Consider the following 19641-nt stretch of genomic DNA (forward strand, 5'->3'; position numbering starts at 1 on the left):
GGTAAAGGTGACACTAAAAGTACCAGCAACAACAACCGTTTTAAGTTTTAATTGCAGTTTTACCACCACAAGGTATCACACCACCAAAAAGTATCAGATACCAAAGATCAAGCAACATACTTACTAACCATAATAATGATCATCAGGTGTCTTGGTGAAATTGCTTTGCCGAAATTCATAGAACACCCCACTCGTATTCTGGTGTATTTCAAGGCAAGCCCCAGGGTGGCCTGCTACAATCTCGCGTAGCTTCTGGCATGATTCCTCACTTGCATCAGCCATACAATCTAAAGTTATCGTCATTTTTTTAAGCGCTGGTGACACCAGGAACAGTAGCGCCACAAAGTTAAAATCATGCTCTGTTCCTCTGAAGCTGCGAATTTCTGCTTCCTCGAGACCATGCACGATGGCTTCCCATTCATTCCAGTCTGGGTGCTCATCACACTCGCAATTCGAATGGCAAGGACTATTCGCCTGAAATCAGTAGACAATATACTCATGGCTGATTGATTGGTATATAAACAAAATGAGGTGTGACAGGAAATATCACTAAAAACAATGTAGTGTAACATTTAAGCCTAGAGTATTGTGCCCATAGTTGCAAGTTTGCGCATTTAATAATCTTTACAATGGAATATCTTAATGTTCATGCCTCATAGTATAAAAGTAGGCCTTCTCAAATACACCAATCATATGACAAACATAACCAATCTTAGAATTATATCCTAACAACGCTTTCAATGTTGACGTACCGAGTAACATATCAGCCCAATTACCACGAATTCAAATATATTTTCTATCTCAACATGACAGTGATAGAGATGAAATGGTTTGTATCACACCGGTAGTCACCTATGAAATCACAGGTGCATGGCGCAACTACCAAGGATAATACCTATGAAATCACATGTTCAGGAACAACTACCAAAATGGATGTGAACATAAAGCCAATCTAAACGACAGAACATTATAGAACAGGTAATGCTACACCCCCTGAGTCAGCAAAAAGAACTTCTAATTTGGAGTTTCTTGTGCCTTTGCGCATACATCAAGTTTTGTTATAGTTTACAAGCTAGCATACATATGAAAATAGGCACAGTTTAAGGTTCCCAACGAACCACCAGAAACATCAGAGCTAAGTATCATATTCAAACCAACATGGTATGTGCTATTAGGAAATAAAGCCTTAGTAGTTTACCACTGTTCCATCAAGTAATGTCAGTTGTAATCTTTTAACACTGGGGCATAGCGAGAGCAAATAGAATACTGAAGTTCCAACTGAATGTCCTCTTGCGTACAACCATAAAGACATGGTATTCATGTTGGGAAGCTTGGTTATGTATTCCATCAAATATTCATATTTATCTAAATCCTGCACTAAATTAAAAAAACAGTCAAAAATAAGAAGGGTCATATAAGATAGTACAAGAAATGCAGAAATATATAGTTTTATTCATCTGTCATAAGGAATGCTTTATAATTTAAAATGAGCATTTAAATTGACGGAAAGGTGAAAGGGGTGTTATCTATTTGGATATTCCATGGTCACAAACAAACAGTTGCATTGCTAATTCTCTATAAACAAACTCTGAGCATGAGTATCAACACTGAAGATTGATATGACACGGAGGGGGAGGGTGGAATACAAAACATGGGACTTTCGAATTCAGCTTTTAGTGCTATGCTCTACACTTCTTCTTTTTTTTATCTGTTTGGCCAACAATAAGGAAACCTATACTTGAATTCTAGGCACATGATGCTTGATCATGAATAAGGAAACCTCTATGTGGTAATGTAATACAATTTGACCAAATAAACAAATACTCCATAAAGATAGGTTATATTTCTCAACTCTCGAGTTCTAACATAATAATTTCTTAATTTTCCACGTTTGAACTATGTGTGTTAATGATAGTTATTTTTTTAGCTTAAGCTACGCATCTCAAATACTCTCCCTATTCCACTTGCCAAATTCAGAACATGGATGCATGCCGATGTCCGACACTCGCATTTACATCTCGTAAGCATTGCAAACATGCAACGACAGTACCAAAACAAGAACATATATAATAAAAATATGCCATTCATGTAACTACATACACTTAATCCTCCCGTGGTCCCCCTTAACTAATTTTGATGGTTCGATCTCGCAAAGAGATTAAGAACCGTTTAAAGCGTTTTCGCGGGAACTACTTGCTAACTTATTTCCACATTAGAGTGTTTTCGCGGGAACTACTTGCTAACCTATTTCCACATTAGAGAACAGGTGTTATGTTTTCCATGTTTGAACTATGTGTGTTAATGATAGTTTTAGTTTTTTTTTAGCTTTAGCTACGCGTCTCAAATACTCTCCCCATTCCACTTGCCAAATTCGATGCATGCCGATGTCCGATACTCGCATTTACGTCTCGTAAACATTGCGAACATGCAACGACGGTACCAAAACAAGAACATAACAAAAATATGTCATTCATGTAACTACATATGCTTAATCCTCCCGTGCTTCCCCCTTAACTAATCTTAATGCTTAATGGTTCGATGTCGCAAAGAGAGTAAGAACCGTTTAAAGCATTTTCGCGGGAACTACTTGCTAATCTATTTCCACAATAGAGAGAGCAGGTGATAAGTACTCACTCTTTCATAGCTGAGCAGGAGGTCTAGACGGTAGACAGCCGAGAAGCGCCCCAAGAGCAACGCGAATTCCTGAATGATTGTGTTGTCCGGCCGACCAAAGACAGGAATGGTGAAGGCGGCGAGCTGCTGGAGGCGCGCGAAGCCGACGAACCGCACAGAACCTATATTAAACCGATCGCCCCATCGAAGAGACTCCAGATCCGGGGCATGGATCGAGCAATTCCACTCCTGGATGTAGTAGAAGCAGGATAGCAGTTCGAGCGTCCTGAGGCCGGGCGCCATGAGCGTGAGCTCCATCAATCCGGGGACGAACTCGAGCTCGAAATGGTGGAGGGAGTCGGAGTAGATGCCCATGGTGTCAATCCCGGTGCACATGGCGATTCGCAGGCGGCGCAGCAGCGGGCAGCGCGGCGTGGAGAAGGTGTGGCCGAAGTCGCCCCTGCCCCTGTGGTTGAAGTCGACGTGCTCCAGGAACATCTCGGTGAGGTGGGCGAAGACGCCGGATCGGGGGAGCTCCAGGTTGAGGAACTCGAGGCGGAGCCACAGCTTGGCGGCGGTGGCGAAGCAGGGGAGCTCGAAGGTCGGGGAGGGGGAGGCGAGGCCAAGGCCGCGGTGAGGGGCCATGAGGCGCCTCCGGGACATGGTGTTCCTGAAGTAGACGACGCCGTCGTGGGCGAGGCGGGGCGCGAGGAGGTGGAGCCAGGTGGCGGTGGCTCCGGCGGGGGAGTCGCAGCAGACGACGTCGACGTGGCGAAGGACCGGGGCGGTGTTGGCGGCGATCCCGGGGCCGACGCAGGGCGGGGTGGAGGGGAAGGGGAAGAGCAGCCTGGGGAGCTTGGAGGGGAGGCGGCGCCAGCGGCGGGAGAGGAGGCTGGTCTGGCCGGCGGCGGGGGTGGAGCCGAGGCGGAGGAGGATGGAGCAGAGGAGATCGTCTGGGAGCGCGCTGATGCGATCCTCTCCTCCGCCGTCTGTTTCCATGCCGGCTCTCTCGACCTCGCCGTCGCCCATCGGAGGAGGAGGAGGCGGAGGCGGCGGCATTTTGGGTTTCGGCTCGGCGGAGGGGGGGTTTGCGAAATTTATCGGTGTTCGTGTCGCCATTTAAAGAAAGTAGGTCGAAACCCAATGGGCCTATCCAAACTTGGGCCGCACAGAGGCCCACGTTTGAATCATAACGGGCCTATCCAAACTGGGCCGTAGCAGGCCACGTTTGAATCATATTGAACTTTTAGATGTGGCAATTAATTATTTGCCACTGGACCCATATGTCATAGACACATGTGAACCCACATATCATTGAGATAGGTATGGCAAATAGTTAATTGCTAAATCTAAAAGTGGCAAATAGTTGAAAGCAGGGAGACTGAACTTTCGAACGTAATATTTTCAGTTTGAACTAATATGCCCAGGAGTCGAACAATCCTTCACTGAATCTGAACAGTTCTTTTGACAAAAACAAATTCCACCTTCTTGGCAAGGGGATAATACTATCAGGACTGACAGATAGGCCCGAAATCTCAAACCAAAATTGCGAATCCATGAAGAAACAAGGCTAAATCTGAACCACCCATAGCATAAGAAACAAGCTCCGTTTGTCAAACGTTTTCATGAATTATTGGTAATTATTATTACAAAGCCATCGTTCAAGGGAAAAAGAATGACATTATTGTGTCAAACAAACAGCATTACAACATACAGGTATACAGCTCTATGAAGCAACTGAAAAACTGTAGCAAACCGAAAAATGCTCGACAATCTAGACAAAGCTGTTTTAACAGTTCATGGGGGTATTATGGTGAAACAAAGACGCTAACAATTCAGCCAACCTATAGTATCCGCTGAAATCAATATCAAACTCATGTGTCAACACAAGTTAAGGCCGCTACAACCGATCCTGTGGTGCTGAATGCCACGCTGACATCTGCATAGTCTTTCAGGTTCCTGCTTGTTTTTATTGATGGATACAGCCAGGGCTTGATTTTATCAACAAATGTGTCAGGATCTTGAGACAGAATGGCCTCCCAATCTACCTGAACCCCATGAGGGATGCTAGCAGTGACATCCATGTTTGCTGCCAGAAATAAGCCAAGCAACACCACGTAACCAACGACAGCTGAACCTCTTGAAAGCGGCATGAAGTTGTACCTGCAGCACCCCACAAAAGCAATTGTCGTATCTTTTACGGGAGGAGAGAGAGAGAGAGAGGGAAAGAGAAGAGGTTGCAGTAAGTACCAGTAATATGTCATACGCAATATTGCTGCCTTCACAGCATCAAGCATATCAGGGTCACGCGTCGGGTTCGTGTCACTACAATATGCCTCGCAAATGGCCTGCAGATCACAGAGCTATTAGTTTGTCTGAAACTGTAAATATTACAGAAACCTAAACACAAGTTGTCTGCTGCAGCATCAACTCTTTCTATTGCAACTCATGTGAAGTTCCAAGGCTCCCCATAATGTAATTCAACAGTGTACAACAATAAATTTAAAAGCATGTCATGGTTTCTAAGCTCTTCCTTAGAGAACCTTCCCCGATACCGTGTAAACTCAAGAGACCATAACCAACAAAGTTACAGTACAATAAATCTAACTGTACCTCCCAAGCTGCAGACATTTCTTCATCATATTCCTCCCACCTTGATGGTGTACAAGGTGTTCGTATTGCAAAGTCGAATCCTGTCTTGCCCCTGCGATGCCATCATGATACAAGTAAGCAGGAAAGCAGGAGGGTGTAGCAAAACAAAGAGAACTGATTAAGCAACTTACATGTTTTGAGTGGTAATTCTTGTCCCTTCAAGACGCCTCCTGAAAGAGCCCAAACTTTGTTATTAAATAAGCACAAGGGTAGTGCAACACTGTTTGTAAGTACTTTGCTGCAGTTTCACATGGGAGAACAACAAACACATCCTAGTAAATATCCGAGCAAGTAAAAGGTATTTACCCCTGAAATGCAATGCTGTCGCATCTAGTAGAGACCCAGTAGGTCTCACCAACTATATGGTACAACTCCGAGCACGACGATGCAACTTCTATCTGCAGGTTTAATTATCATGAGAAAATAACACATTAAGCTTCATGCTATCTATTGGAAGAAGGAAAATGATGCAACAAAGAAAATATGCTAGAATCAATCAAAGTGCTGTTGAACACAGAAATTCATCAAAATGAAGCCCATCCTTCACATCTGCTTGATACCACTGCTTATGTAACTTATATTAGATATATGTAATGAGAAATACTAATATAGCATATTATACAAATGCTACATCACCCTGAATGCCCTTTTGGAAACTTTCCTCAACTCCAATGTGGAATGCTAGAACTTTCCCTTTGTTCCTCTTAGGGCTTGGAATTGTATTGTATAAACTTACTCTAGGTGCAAAAGAAACATTGATATGTCATGACTCATGCATGAGCTATGACATTCAACAGCCTATTGTATAACTTACCAACTTACCTTCTTCAACTTTTCAATATCTGTAAGGAAGATTGCACGATCCTCCGCATTATTGACATATTTCAAGTCAAGCATGATATTCTTTGCAGCTTCCAAAACACTGCCATGTTATACAAAACAAGTTAAGACCATTACTGACCCAGACCATTACTGACCCACTGCAAATTGCCACACGTCAAAGTAAAAAGATAGTGGTCATTTCCTAACCTTTGGTAATATGGATAGTAACGAATTATTTTTGCTTGGCCTAGAAGCATCGGGGTATGAGAACCAAATCCAGAATTGAACTCTTCACTGGTACCAGAAAAATTTAAGCAAGAGAATGATTGACAAAATAAAATTTGTAAGCATGAGAATGATTGAAAAAATAAGAATGATTCAATAATTAATTCTTTTCACCAGAAATTAACTCACCTTAGCTTATTGATCCAAACAACTGGGTCACAAGGTTCAGAAATTTGTCTCCATTTAACAGCAATATTATAGACATCATGCCAGGAGAGAGAAATTCCAGAGGAAATCCTGTCTTCATTTGGACTGGATGTTGGTGATCCAGACAAAGTACTTGTGCTGCAATACCCTCCCCTGTTCTGGCACGCGTTAAGCTTATCCCTTCTCCTAACTAACTTTGCATTGTTCTTTGGATTTCTCAGAAAGCGCCATGCTTTGGAAACTTTCTGGGCAATCTCAATAGCAGCCAACCCAGCCATTCGGTACTACAAGAAAAAATATACTAGTATTAGATCACTAATCAGTAAAATGTACTTATAAAGCAAAATTATCGGAATCGGGATCATTTTGTTATTCATGATTCATGAAATGCGTTTAGAAACTATATGACCAGATTAATCAGCTGAATCATGAATTAAAAAATGAGGCACGACGCTTCGACTTAAACTGGAGAAGGGACAAATTATGACATAACAAGGCACAAACAAGGAGAACTGAAGTGCATACCTACCCAACATCAAGACAGGATTTCTCACTAGCATGTACAGAAAGGCAAAAAGGAAATGACCATTCATCAAAACAATTTTATTCCTCAAAAGGAAAGAACCACCAAACTTAGGAGCATTAGTTGGACTATTAAAAAATATTGGCATATTGCGATTTGTTCAAGTTCAAAAGGATCTTCTACATAGCTTTAACACAATATATTTTATCTTTCAAACCAACCTTTAGGCACCAAAATAAGAAATTGATAAAAAGAACATAGTAACATATAAGCCTTATTTACTCTTTTGGTGATATTCTCCACAAGAGTGTAATGCAATCAGACGGTGATAGAAAAATGAGATCATTCTACAGAAGTAGAGATGAACAAAGTGGATACAAATATAAGGACCAACATGTTTTGCCTTCATCAAATGTTTGATCCCATTCACACTTACGTCCCCCTTAATTGTTATGAAACATCACACCAGTGATGTTGATCATTTTAACAAGGTAACTCAGATGATGAAAAAGAAATACATAATCTGGAAAGCTCGGTGAGTGATACCTGGCGTTGATTCGGCAAGAAGCCACGACAATTATATTGTATCTTCTTCCCAATTGAATCTGCAGCTAGGATAAGAGTTGTCTGATGCTTTGTGAATTTGAAGTCTTGCTTGTTAAGGCGTCCACTTCTCAGTGAGATCCGTAACGGTGGTTGCCGATAGACCTTTTCAGCCACATTTTTAGGATGCAGTCGTTTGCACCAATATTCCTATATTTCACATAAACCTTTAGTTAGTGCATCACAAAGATCAAGGTTCTGCAATAGATTTTAGAGAAAACTCAACCTTGAACAGTGGGTCAACATCATCATCAATGTTAAACTGAGAGAACTCTAAATTGGCCTTTGAAGCAGTATACAGAGCGATTTCCTTCTGCAAGGAATATCAGGCAAGAAAACCAGGGTTAGTAGCAAAAGAAACAATGACATGACCCCAGATATAGAACAGAAGATAATGTTAGTTAGTAGAGAACCCGGGAGTCCAAGACTCCAAGATAAAGAAGTGCTTGTGTTCAAATAAAGCTGCTTGATCTGAGGCAAACAGACAAAAGTTTTGATTATGCATCATGCTAGTGCTAGTTGTTGCGAGAGAACAACAATAGTTATGTAAAGAAAACTTTGGCCCCGTTTGCAAAATTATAAGATAACTTAACAATCACAGTAAGTTTTGGACTCGATGTGAGATTTGCATTCCTAATGAAATATAGGTATCTAATACTGTAGTTATAAGCTCGTTAATTATGGATAGCCTGTAGCTTTAAAAACTTTCTGTGGATTTCTAAGGCGAAAGAAAGGGTTGATACTCTAGTCGTAGTGGGATGCAATGCCTATATTCCTTTTCATCTCCTCGAATGGATTTCAGATCTTTAGACCAGGGAATTCATGGTATTGGCATAAGGAACAAGCTCCATGGAAAAAGCAATTGAAAGGGAATAAATTATGTACCTGATAGAAGGCCAAACATTGTAGCACAAATTTATCCATGGAGTCAAGCTCCAAGTCGAGGACATCATCATAATCTTTGATCTTCAAAGGAAAAAGGATTTTTTTTGTTAAAAAAGCGCAAAATGTAGTAGTATATACTAGTATAGATGACAAAATAGACATAGATGCAGTCATGCAACTGATGGCAGAATGATAGCTTTAGAGCAGTCACAATCATTATCATCCCTAATAAAGTTTAAATTAGCATTTGCCGGTTCACTAAATTAAACAGTAACATACCGCGGCCTTGTACTCTCCAATCGCATGATGACAAGAGGCACGCAAGTATAGGCACTCTATATTTGAACTCTCATGTTTTAAAGCAACCGACAGATCTTTGATAGCACTCCTGCAAAACCAAAATTAGCTTTAAGGGGAGCTTAGAAGATACAAGTTTGAGACAGGAACTAGGACAGACAGCACTTGCCCAAGCCAATAAAAGCAATCAATGTGGGAGGGCAAACAAGTAAATATATGTTACATTTGAGTTGAGAACCAAATTTCCAGATGCATATCGTAAAATTTACAGAAGACGCATAGAAATAGGCTAAAGTAGAATATGAACCAAGACATTTTCTGGTTCTAGCTTAAGTTGGTAATAAAACAGGAAACCCAGAACTCAAGATCATGTAAAAGTTTACAAGTATTAAATATGGCAGCTTCTACGTAACTAGATCACATTTATGGTCTGTATGCCCCATTAATCTTGGGGCCATTAACTAATAAACTAGACACCAAATACTATGGCACTAACAGGAGAGTAACTACGCTTGGAAATTCATTATCAGTAATCACATCGACATAAAACAGTATGCCCACTAAACTAAAGGGACCTAACAATTATGAATAAATGATGAAAATATGTCATAGATGTATGACTTAGACAGGAAAAAGAAGTAAATGAAAATAAGTGTGGACATAAAAATGTAGATGTAGAGAGGTAGCATATGTCTACTCATTCCATGGTACAGAATTCATGTTATTATACCATGGGAAATAAGCAACAGCAGAAAGGGTTACCTATGTCTACCCATTCCATGGTAGAGAATTCCACGTAGATGGTATGCTTTTCCAAAGCTAGAAGCAATCAAGAAAAATACATAAATGGGCAAATAAATAAATAAGCCAATCACGTAGATGAAAGAAGGAATACCAAATACATGAAATTTACCTGACATCAATTTGAAGAACTTTCTCAACATTATTCAACATCTTCTCTGGACAACCTATATCAAGGTAAAGCTACCACACAAGACACCCAAGTAGCCAAATATCAGTTACTTGACACAAGTATGTGTATAGAAATATTAACATGAATGAAAATGTGTACAAAAGATAACTTGACAGAAGAAACTATAAGACATGGAATTGCACGTCCATAAGACAACAGAACTCACCTGAGATAGGTGAGCCCAACTGTCAAGGAAGTTCTCATCATATTTTATGCCAAGGAGATGCTCATCTTCAGCACGTTTGTACTCCCCAAGTGCCGAAAGAGTTAGTCCCTGAAGCAATAAGAAGATTAATACTCTGCAAATACATGGCAAATTTCCTAAATGTTGTATGTCATTTAAGATGGTTAATTCCAACCTTAACATATTTTTAGCATGCAAGTTAACTTAGTCAAATTACAAATCCTGTGTTAATTACTTAAGTGGCAGGAGTCCCTACAGAAGAAATCCAATGGATAATCCCAAAATTATTGTATCAAAAATGGTGGAAAAGTGGAATAAAGTGCTGTTTTGGTGCATAAGGAAAATATTTCCATATGGTTATTGGATGAGAGAACTTGAAGTTTGTGGGTAACCAAACCTAGCAGGAGAAAACAGATTTTTCAGTGGAAACCCATTTACTTACTAAGTAGGTGTGTGCAGAACTGTTTTTCTTGTCACGCTTCACGCATGTTGAGAGATCTTCCACTGCCGCATTGTAGTCCTTGAATTTGAAGTTCACAATTCCTACCACAAGGATATGCTATCAGAATACAAGAGTAGGCAGTATGCTCTTGCAGTCTAGACATATGGCTTTATTACTAGGGTGCACGAATCAAGCGTAAATGCGAAGTGAGATTCAACCATCGGTAAAGAAACTAACCTCTTTCATGTAAAATATCAGGAGAATTTGGTTCAAATTCCAATGCTTTAGTCAAGTCTTCAACAGCCTGAAAAGAACAGAATTAATGAGTTTAGATAACCCCTACTGCTTTTCTCAATATTGAATCCATGTTAGTGTTGATATTGTGACAACTACAGCGAGCTTGCCTCGGTGAACTCTCCTAAAGCAGCACGAGCTTGTCCCCGCCGCTTCCATGCCTCACCAGCTGATGGGTTTGATTGTATAGCCTGCCATCAAGAAAAGGCCACAAGGTCATTTTTACACAACTTGAAAGGAAAGAGTTAAGCATATAAAAGTTCAACCTTGGTGAAGTCAGAAATAGCAGAATCCAATTCTCTTTGAAATGCATAAGCTGTTCCTCTTCCAATCAGTGCCTCTGGATATGTTGGAGTTTCTCGCAGTATCTAAAGAGATCACAAGCAAAATTTCAGCTCCCTTTCCAATTACAACAAATACGCCCAAAAAAAACTGATATTAGACAAATACCTGATCAAAAATGGATATTGCTTGGTCATACCTTCCTTCATTCACCTGAATATGTATTGTGCAGAGATAATAGTCAGACTATTGAGTATAACATATCCTCCTAGATACTTTTAGAACCTTGAACATCAGGCTGTCAAACTCTAACGATTGTTTCTAGGGTAAAAAAATGCAATTGTTTTAAATGCAAAATGTGCCATCTGAACATGGTTATTCAAATGTTTACTGAGAGTAGTACATACTAACCGAAGCCATACTATTTGATAAACCGATAGTCAGAATTATAACAAATGGAATGTACCTGTGCAATGCCTCTGGAAAGGCGGAAATCCAAGCTTATGGATTTTGATGATTTTGATATTTTTGAAGCAAATAGTGTTTGATCTACTGCTACAGTTTCACCGGAACTTATGCTATCTGCCACATCTTCGATTTGGCTGTTTATTTCTTTTCTACCTTTTGCTTTGCTTTTCTTATCTGGCTTTGTTGTTTTCTTGGGAGTATGATGTGTCCCTGTTGTATCTTTTGTTGGACTGCTGCATTCTTTATTGTTGTCCGCTTTATTATCATTAGCCAATATCACAGCACCATTCGATATAACTCCAGAGTTCCCGATGTTTTCTTCACAAACAACAGTTTTTGTATCAGCCATTGTAGTTGCAGTGCATGATGTGTCAACAACACGATCTTCGGATATAACAACTTTGGTATCACATGGTGATGCATCCACGACACGGTCTTCACACTCGATCGTCTCACAGATTTTAACAGAGGAAACCAATTCTTCCAACTCAAGCAATTGTTTCAGGTCCATTGTATCACGAACAGCAACCTCATGTCCTTGCTCCCAAACAGCCAAAGCTTCCTCTCTTTTCCCTAATGCAGACAATGCCTTGCCTGAACCAAAAATATATATCATCATACAAAGTTTGCTAGAGGCATTTGCCTCAATAAAGGAGTATCTGGTTATAGAAAAGATGGGTCACTGTCTAGGTAAGTCTCATTGCAGATTTTTTTTTTTCATTCAGGTGTTCTTGGATCACACGTAAAGATACTAGCATGAAGAAAAGAAAAATTCAGAAATGAAAGAAAGCATATATAATGCAGACTCATATCAAATCCACGGGCCCTGCCTGGTCATCATTATTCACTCCCAAGGTACTTGATAGAATAAATAATAATCATTGAACTATACCTAATAACAATATAGTCACGCACTCACACTACATTTTTCTATCAGTTGCATGCGCTGATGAGAACACTGAACTCCAATATTCATGGGTCCATGAGCCCTACCAGACAGGCACAACAAGCAGTTATCAGGGGCATGCTTCATGCTCATCTATTAAAAATAAATGTTCTTTACAGTAAAATGCACTTAAACAAAACATAAAACTATCAGCATATGTCAAATAAGTCTTGTTAGCTATCTGCAGATACTTGTACTGTGAAATTAAGGGCATATATATGAACCAAATGAAATCTTGATATACTCCTAAAGACTAGATTTTATCTTCAAAAGTTAGCTATGATACCCTTGCAGGAGTCTACAACAAGGTTTACAAAGAAACTTCACTTGCCCATTCTAAAGTAAAAGAAAAGAACTACCGCAGAATGGTAAAATGGCATTTCAAAGCTAGCTTGCACTACACCAGAAATTATTGTCACTTCAACATAAACATTAGCATTTGCAAGGAGGGTTAAACTTTCTATATTAGAAGTAGATAAAAGGGCATTCAATGCTAGCTCGCTCATGAATCAAAAGTTCAGATAAGCTCAAGTTCTCAACACCCTGGTTTCCTGGAACATTATAGCTATTACTTGTTTAGGATGGCACGCTTTCATTACTTTGTTCATAATAAGTTAAGGCCTTAATGGATTTGTCAGTAAAGATGCGGTCTTTCTCATCACTGAAAAGTTGATCCAGAGAGACCAGAAGACACAAAGATACTCAAGCTGGCTAGAGAGAGACAGATTTTTCCACTCATATCATTTGGTTGAAAGAAGATATTTTTGGTCAGAGATCAACTTCAATTCAGCAGTCCAACTTAACCTTGTACTGCTAACCAAAGGCGTGTCTTTGTTCCATTCAAGAAGCAAAGAACATTCATCCAAGATACTTGAGCTTATGACCTACTCCATCCATCCCAAAAATAACTAAGTAATAAGTTCTTCAATCAAGAAACCAGAAAATATTTTTTTTGATTAAACACTACACTAGTAACAGAACAAATCAATGCTATGAATCCAATACGAACCAGCTAACGAATATGATGAGTTGTAGTAGCGGCAATCCATAATGAAGGAGGAAACCGCAAGGGAAGCAGAGGAGGACGGAAACCTTTGAGCACGTAGGCCTGGAGCAGCGCCGGGTCCAGCTCCAGCGCGCGGTCGCAATCCTTGACGACGTGCTTGTGGAGCTCGAGCTGGGAGTAGCAGAAGGCCCGGTTGCTGCGAGAGAGAGGCACGAATCCGCGTCACAAACCCTAGACCAGATCAGAGATCCCGCGGATCGGCGAGCGAGAGATTACTAGAGACATTAGTACTAACCAGAGGTCGTGGATGGAGGACGGGGAGCGGGCGAGGTGCGCGTCGAGGATGCGGATGGCCTTGGACCAGTTGCGCCCCCCGCATACCCTCGCCAGCTCCGCGCGCTCCGACCCCATGACGGCGGCGCGCGGCGGCGGCGGCCGGTCGCCGGGGAAGGGGAGGGGAACGAGAGGTGGGAGGCGAGGCGAGGATGGATTTGTGAATTTGTGAGAGGAGGGAGGGATTAGTTACTCGTTTTCTCTCTCTCACTTGTGTTGTGTGGTAACTTTAGCACATGGGCCCCTCTCTTTTTCGGTTTTTTCTGTTGCGGTTTGTTTTTTTTCCTCTTTTTTTTATACTTATTAGGGTGTAACTTTGACACATGGGCCCCTCTCTTTTTCCTCTTTTTTTTCTGTTGCGGATTTTTTTTTTTGTGTGTGGGGAAAGGAAGCAGGGCGCTTTGGTGCGTTTGGATAGATTAGTTATTTTTTCCCCTAAAGCCCCTGATATCATAATGGATTACAGAATGATCCTAGGTCCTCAGATGCAGGTTCAGTTGTTCAGACTCCAATGTGAAATGGATTGAAGGTTTTTATCACTTTATTTTCCTTTTTTTTCGCTAATAAGTGTAACCGTTTATAATCGGTTATAGGTGAAACAATATGACATCTAAATATGCACCATTGGATTTGGAACATGAATCATCCTCTAGAAAAAAAATCACTTGCATCATTCATTTTGTAATGAAAGTTTGATGTATGTGATAACACAAAGATACAAAGGATACAAAGCCAGACATATATAGTTAGGTCTGTTTTGGAATGAGTCTAAAATTCTGAGAAGCAGCTGGTGAGAATTTGAAAAGCTAGAAAACCTAGCTTTTGACTTCTTATAATCTGAGCAAAAATCTCAAATGTTTGATTTAAAGAGAATTTGTAGCTGCTTGAAGTTCCTCGAAACATGCCCTTAGTAACTTCTGATGTAAGAATTGTACATGAAACAACTTTGATGTTTCATATGGGAATCAACTTTATCCTTTTTTCTTTTTTCCGTCCGAAAACGTATACATCTAGGATCTTGCTTTCTAGGACCTCTAATTAATACGCAAACTCCCCTCTATCTTTTCCCTAAGAAATTATATCGCACTGTAAATTTTCTCTAAATTTTCTCTTGGAAGAGGTTGCTTAACATTTGGAACTTAGGAATTATCCTCCGAAACTATGTACAGTATAAGCTAAGTATTGTATAGTACAGGCTTGAGTAAAGCCTCATGGACGTAGCAATTTGAGACTAACATTTTCTTAAGATCGAATGTCATTAGCCCTGTTTATAGTGAAAGCGAAACGTGAGACTAACATTTTTTAGAAAGAAAATTACAACTCGCTAACACATGTGACAATGTCCACAGAATCACAGTCACACATGGACCACCTGAAAATGAATGATGGTAGACACACCCATACCCATCATGACCCATGCTTAATTAGTAGATTATATTTGATTATATAAATTATGACACGGCCGGCAATCTTCTGCATGTTAAACTTGCAGTTTCCATACATCAAAAAGCAATGTATTAAGCACATATTATTATTAGTAGTAATAGTAGTACTACTACAAAGTTCACACCAGTGGTCAACTGCAGACTGTCAGCTGCATCTCCATCCAACTTTTAATATATAACACTGTTAGTTTTTACTCATATTTAACCATTTGCCTTATTCATTTTTTAAAATATGTGAAAATGTAAGTTATATTTAAATTACCTTTAATGATAAATCGAGTTATAACAAAACAAATAATAATATCGGTGATGTGGGCCGGGGGGTATCAGTTCTAGAGGGAGGAGGCCGCACGTGGCCCTCCCCGGAGGGGAGTCAGGCCCGAGGTGGGGTGGCGGCCACTCCTTCCCAAAGACTAGTCGGAGGAGGCTGCCCCCCGATGCCACGTGGCCCTCCCCGGAGGGGAGTTAGGCCCGAGGTGGGGTGGCGGCCACTCCTTCCCAAAGACTAGTCGGAGGAGGCTGCCCTCCGAGGCCACGTGGCCCTCCCCCGAGGGGGGGGGAATCAGGCCCGAGGTGGGGTGGCGGCCACTCCTTCCTAGAGATTAGATGGAGGAGGCTGCCCCCCGATGCCACGTGGCCCTCCCCTGAGGGGAGTCAGGCCCGAGGTGGGGCGGCGGCCACTCCCTGGCCGAGACTAGAGGGAGAAGGCTGCCCCAAGCGCCACATGGCCCTCCCCCGAGGGGGGATCGGGCCCGAGGTCGGGCGGCGGGCGCCCCCTCCCATGACTAGGGGTCGGGCTCCCCCGACATCCTCTCTAGGTCACCATGTACGGTGGGTTAAGTGTCCGCCTCCAGGTGCCCACCTACCCGCATTTATGGCGGCCCGAGTAATCGCGCCACGCCGCATTTAATGCGGTGTGCAATGCACTCAACCGGTCTGTGACCGGTCGAATGACCGATGGGACTGGGGTAGTGCGCCTGTGCGCTGCTCGTGTGTCAGGCGACGTGCAGCCTGACATGTCCCATCAAATAATGATGGTGAGAGGTTCTCATCCTCTTATCCCAGCCAAAGTCGGTTCTCCCGCTCTGGTCAAAGCAAGGCTCCCGTTTCCCGGTGTAATAGGAGCCCAGAAGTCCCCACCCATTAAATGGTGACTGACAGGGGCACCCCCCGTGTCAGGCGGCAAGATTTGACAGGCCTCGTCATCAAGATGACGTGCGCTTGCTTCCCAAGTCAAGAGATAAGACATGCATTTAATGCAAAGATTGTAATCCTTCTCCACTAAGTTGTGTTTTTTGGCCCATGTGGTAACCCCTTAAGATATAAAAGGAGGTCCAGGCCTAGTAGGAGGGGAGGCTGGAGCCCCTGATGATCAACACCTTCTACCCCAACAAGAAGATCTTGTAATTTCTCACAAGATCAGCTAAGCACAGGAGTAGGGTATTACGCTTCTCAGCGGCCCGAACCTGTATAAACTCTTTTTGTCTCATCATCTTGGAGGGGGATAACTCCCTCAAGATGACACAGCTTCACTCACCAAGCCCTCGAATCTCACCCGCTGCCCCCAGCCGAACTCACAAAGGGGGGCCTCACGGTTCCCTGGTGGAGGAGTTCATTCTCCGACATCTGGCGCGCCAGGTAGGGGGCGCGTTCGTGATTTTTGAGGTTGTTTCGAGCGCCGGCGTGACGAGCGTCACGGCGCCAATGCAGGGGAAGGCGCAGCCTCCTCAGGAGTGTCGCGCCACCCTAGGCAGGGGGCTAGGCCCCCCACATCCTCATCGGAAAAGGCCAGCGGCCAGGCTTTTATGGCGAGTCTTCGGAATGTCCGATAGCCCCCAAAGTTCTGGCCTAGCCTCACTGAGAAGTACAACGGCGGTGTCAACCCCTCCGAGTCCCTCTAGATCTGCACGATGATCAGGTCATGGCGAGCTTCTTTCCCATGGCCCTTAGGGGCCAAGCGCGGGGTTGGCTCATGAACCTGCTGCTTGCCTCGGTCTACTCCTAGGAGGACTCTTGCAGTTGAGCTCCGGGTGCCGTCGAAGCCCGGGACCCCCTGTGCTGGCTCTTCCGCAGCGGCTAGCTTTGGTCCCGCCGGCTGGCTACGGTGCCCGGCCTAGCTCAACTAATCATCCTGTCAAGTTTCAAGTATTTTCAATTTTTCAATTCATCAGCTTGAAATCTTATATTTGATTTCCCCCCATTCTACTCTCATGGCCCTGCGACGCTCGCGTGTTGCGCATTTGTTTGCTCCCTCGGTGGTAAGAGCCCAACCCCTCTCCCATCTACATGAACGATTCATCACTAAGTGTAGGGGCTAAGTTTTCTAGCCTTATCCTAGCCTTAAGTTGAGCCCTGGGTGCCGTCGAAGCCAGGGACCCCCTGTGCTGGCTCTTTCGTAGCAGCTGGCTTTGGTCCCACCGGCTGGCCACGGTGCCTGGCCCGGCTCAACTGTGGACGGGGATTGCTGGCTCTGGAGTTTTTCGGCTCTCACACTCGTGCGGAAGTAATCGTCCATGTGGGAGGAAAAGAGATTGGAAGGAGGCCACCGAAAGGAAAGAGCGAACAGAATGTGTAGCGTGGGGACGTAGGCTCATGGGAACCTGACCTCGTTTGCTAAGTGGTCGCAGCGTTTGCTAAGTGGTCGCAAGCTTCCCAAATGGTTAGGAACCCATGGTGGGAGGCCCTCTTCGAGCTAACGGTTTGAAAGGTCACGACATGCAAGCAAGGTTTGTGTTTGCTTCATTCGTACAAGCGATTCTTTGCTATAAGTGTGGGGGGCTACGATTCCTAGCTCCATCCTAGCCCTGCGACGAGCTCTGGGCGCCGTCCACGTCTAGGGCCCCCTATGCTGGCTCTTCCGTAGCGACTGGCTTTGGCCCCGCCGGCTGGCTACAGCGCCTAGCTTGGCTTGATCGTGGGTGAAGATTGTTGGCTATGGAAAATTTAGTCCTCGCACTCGTGCGAAGATAATCATTTGCATAGAATTATTATTGCTTATATTTATCTCTCATCTCTTCCTCGCGGTCCCGCGGTACCCATGTGTCACGCGCTGGCTTGCCTCCCTTGGTAACAAAAAGTTTGTATTCTCTTTATCCATCCAAACGATTTTTTGCTACAAGTGTGGTGGCTACGATTCCTAGCTCTATCCTAGCCCTGCATCGAGCTTTGGGTACCGTCGACGCCTGGGGCCCCTTGTGCTAACTCTTCCGTAGCGGCTGGCTTTGGCCCCGTCAGCTGGCTACGGTGCCCAGCTTAGCTTGATCGCGGGTGAAGATTGCTAGCTATGGAAAGTTCAGTCCTCACACTCACGCTAAAATAATCGGTTGAATAGATGAAGTAGAACACGAACAGAGGTTAACAAGAGGCAGGGGCAAGCGAGGTACGCGACATGAGGTCGCGGGCCCGAGAGAATCTAACAACGTTTGCTGAATATATACAGAAAATAAGTTCACAGCCTAAGGTACGAGCTGGCGAGTCGCCCTCAGGCTGGGGCGAAAAAGGTGCATGGGTCCTAGTGCCAGCAAAGAAAGAAGAAGAGACCGGGCCAACATATCATCACACTAGGAGAGTGGCGTCAACCTTGACCACCTGGGAAAAGTTTTGGTCAGGGCTAACGCCGGGGGCTACTATCGGTGATATGGGCCCGGGGGTATCAGTTCTAGAGGGAGGAGGCCGCCCCTCGATGCCACGTGGCCCTCCCTGGAGGGGAGTCAGGCCCGAGGTGGGGTGGTGGCCACTCCTTCCCAAAGACTAGTCGGAGGAGGCTGCCCCCGGATGCCACGTGGCCCTTCCCGGAGGGGAGTTAGGCCCGAGGTGGGGTGGCGGCCACTCCTTCCCAAAGACTAGTCGGAGAAGGCTGCCCTCCGAGGCCACGTGGCCCTCCCCCGAGGGGGCGAATCAAGCCCGAGGTGGGGTGGCGGCCACTCCTTCCTAGAGACTGGATGGAGGAGGCTGCCCCCCGATGCCACGCGGCCCTCCCCCGAGGGGAGTCAGGCCCGAGGTGGGGCGGCGGCCACTCCCTGGCCGAGACTAGAGGGAGAAGGCTGCCCCAGGCGCCACGTGGCCCTTCCCCGAGGGGGGATCGGGCCCGAGGTCGGGCGGCGGCCGCCCCCTCCCATGACTAGGGGTCGGGCTCCCCCGACATCCTCTCTAGGTCACCATGTACGGTGGGTTAAGTGTCCGCCTCCAGGTGCCCACCTACCCGCATTTATGGCGGCCCGAGTAATCGCGCCACGCCGCATTTAATGCGGTGTGCAATGCACTCAACCGGTCTGTGACCGGTCGAATGACCGATGGGACTGGGGTAGTGCGCCTGTGCACTGCTCGTGTGTCAGGCGACGTGCAGCCTGACATGTCCCATCAAATAATGATGGTGAGAGGTTCTCATCCTCTTATCCTAGCTAAAGTCGGTTCTCCCGCTCTGGTCAAAGAAAGGCTCCCG

The 19641-nt window shown here is 44.1% G+C and overlaps 2 protein-coding genes across 4 annotated transcripts; both read right to left on the bottom strand.

Annotated features, from left to right (window-relative positions):
• LOC136357382 (putative F-box/FBD/LRR-repeat protein At4g03220) lies at positions 1-3684 on the bottom strand. Of its 2 annotated transcripts, none has more exons than XM_066312615.1 (2): positions 2635-3684; positions 1-474 (listed from the first exon to the last, which is right to left on the bottom strand). In XM_066312615.1, the coding sequence occupies exons 1-2, from the start codon at positions 3670-3672 to the stop codon at positions 124-126; spliced, it is 1389 nt and encodes a 462-aa protein (XP_066168712.1). In that variant the 5' UTR covers positions 3673-3684; the 3' UTR covers positions 1-123. The 2 variants fall into 2 exon arrangements, 1 of the variants encoding a protein (XP_066168712.1); XR_010742720.1 differs by lacking the exon at positions 2635-3684 and adding an exon at positions 1199-1330 and having other exon boundaries at positions 337-474.
• Positions 3685-4222: 538 nt separating this feature from the next.
• On the bottom strand, positions 4223-13949 carry LOC4342244 (suppressor of RPS4-RLD 1). 2 transcript variants are annotated; one of them, XR_001547739.3, is made up of 23 exons: positions 13718-13949; positions 13509-13618; positions 11469-12064; positions 11171-11215; positions 10987-11088; positions 10831-10911; positions 10664-10730; positions 10427-10527; positions 9967-10074; positions 9741-9811; positions 9590-9646; positions 8810-8918; positions 8531-8611; positions 7872-7958; positions 7589-7795; positions 6502-6803; positions 6295-6381; positions 6080-6187; positions 5572-5663; positions 5397-5435; positions 5227-5317; positions 4864-4961; positions 4223-4776 (listed from the first exon to the last, which is right to left on the bottom strand). XR_001547739.3 is itself a non-coding variant. In XM_015791940.3 (23 exons), exons 1-23 carry the CDS (start codon positions 13831-13833, stop codon positions 4488-4490), a joined length of 3036 nt encoding a protein of 1011 aa, XP_015647426.1. In that variant the 5' UTR covers positions 13834-13949; the 3' UTR covers positions 4223-4487. The 2 variants fall into 2 exon arrangements, 1 of the variants encoding a protein (XP_015647426.1); XM_015791940.3 differs by having other exon boundaries at positions 6088-6187.
• Between the last annotated feature and the right edge of the window lie 5692 nt (positions 13950-19641).

The sequence above is a fragment of the Oryza sativa genome, chromosome 7, assembly GCF_034140825.1.
Source record: "Oryza sativa Japonica Group chromosome 7, ASM3414082v1".
Taxonomy (NCBI): Eukaryota; Viridiplantae; Streptophyta; class Magnoliopsida; order Poales; family Poaceae; genus Oryza; species Oryza sativa.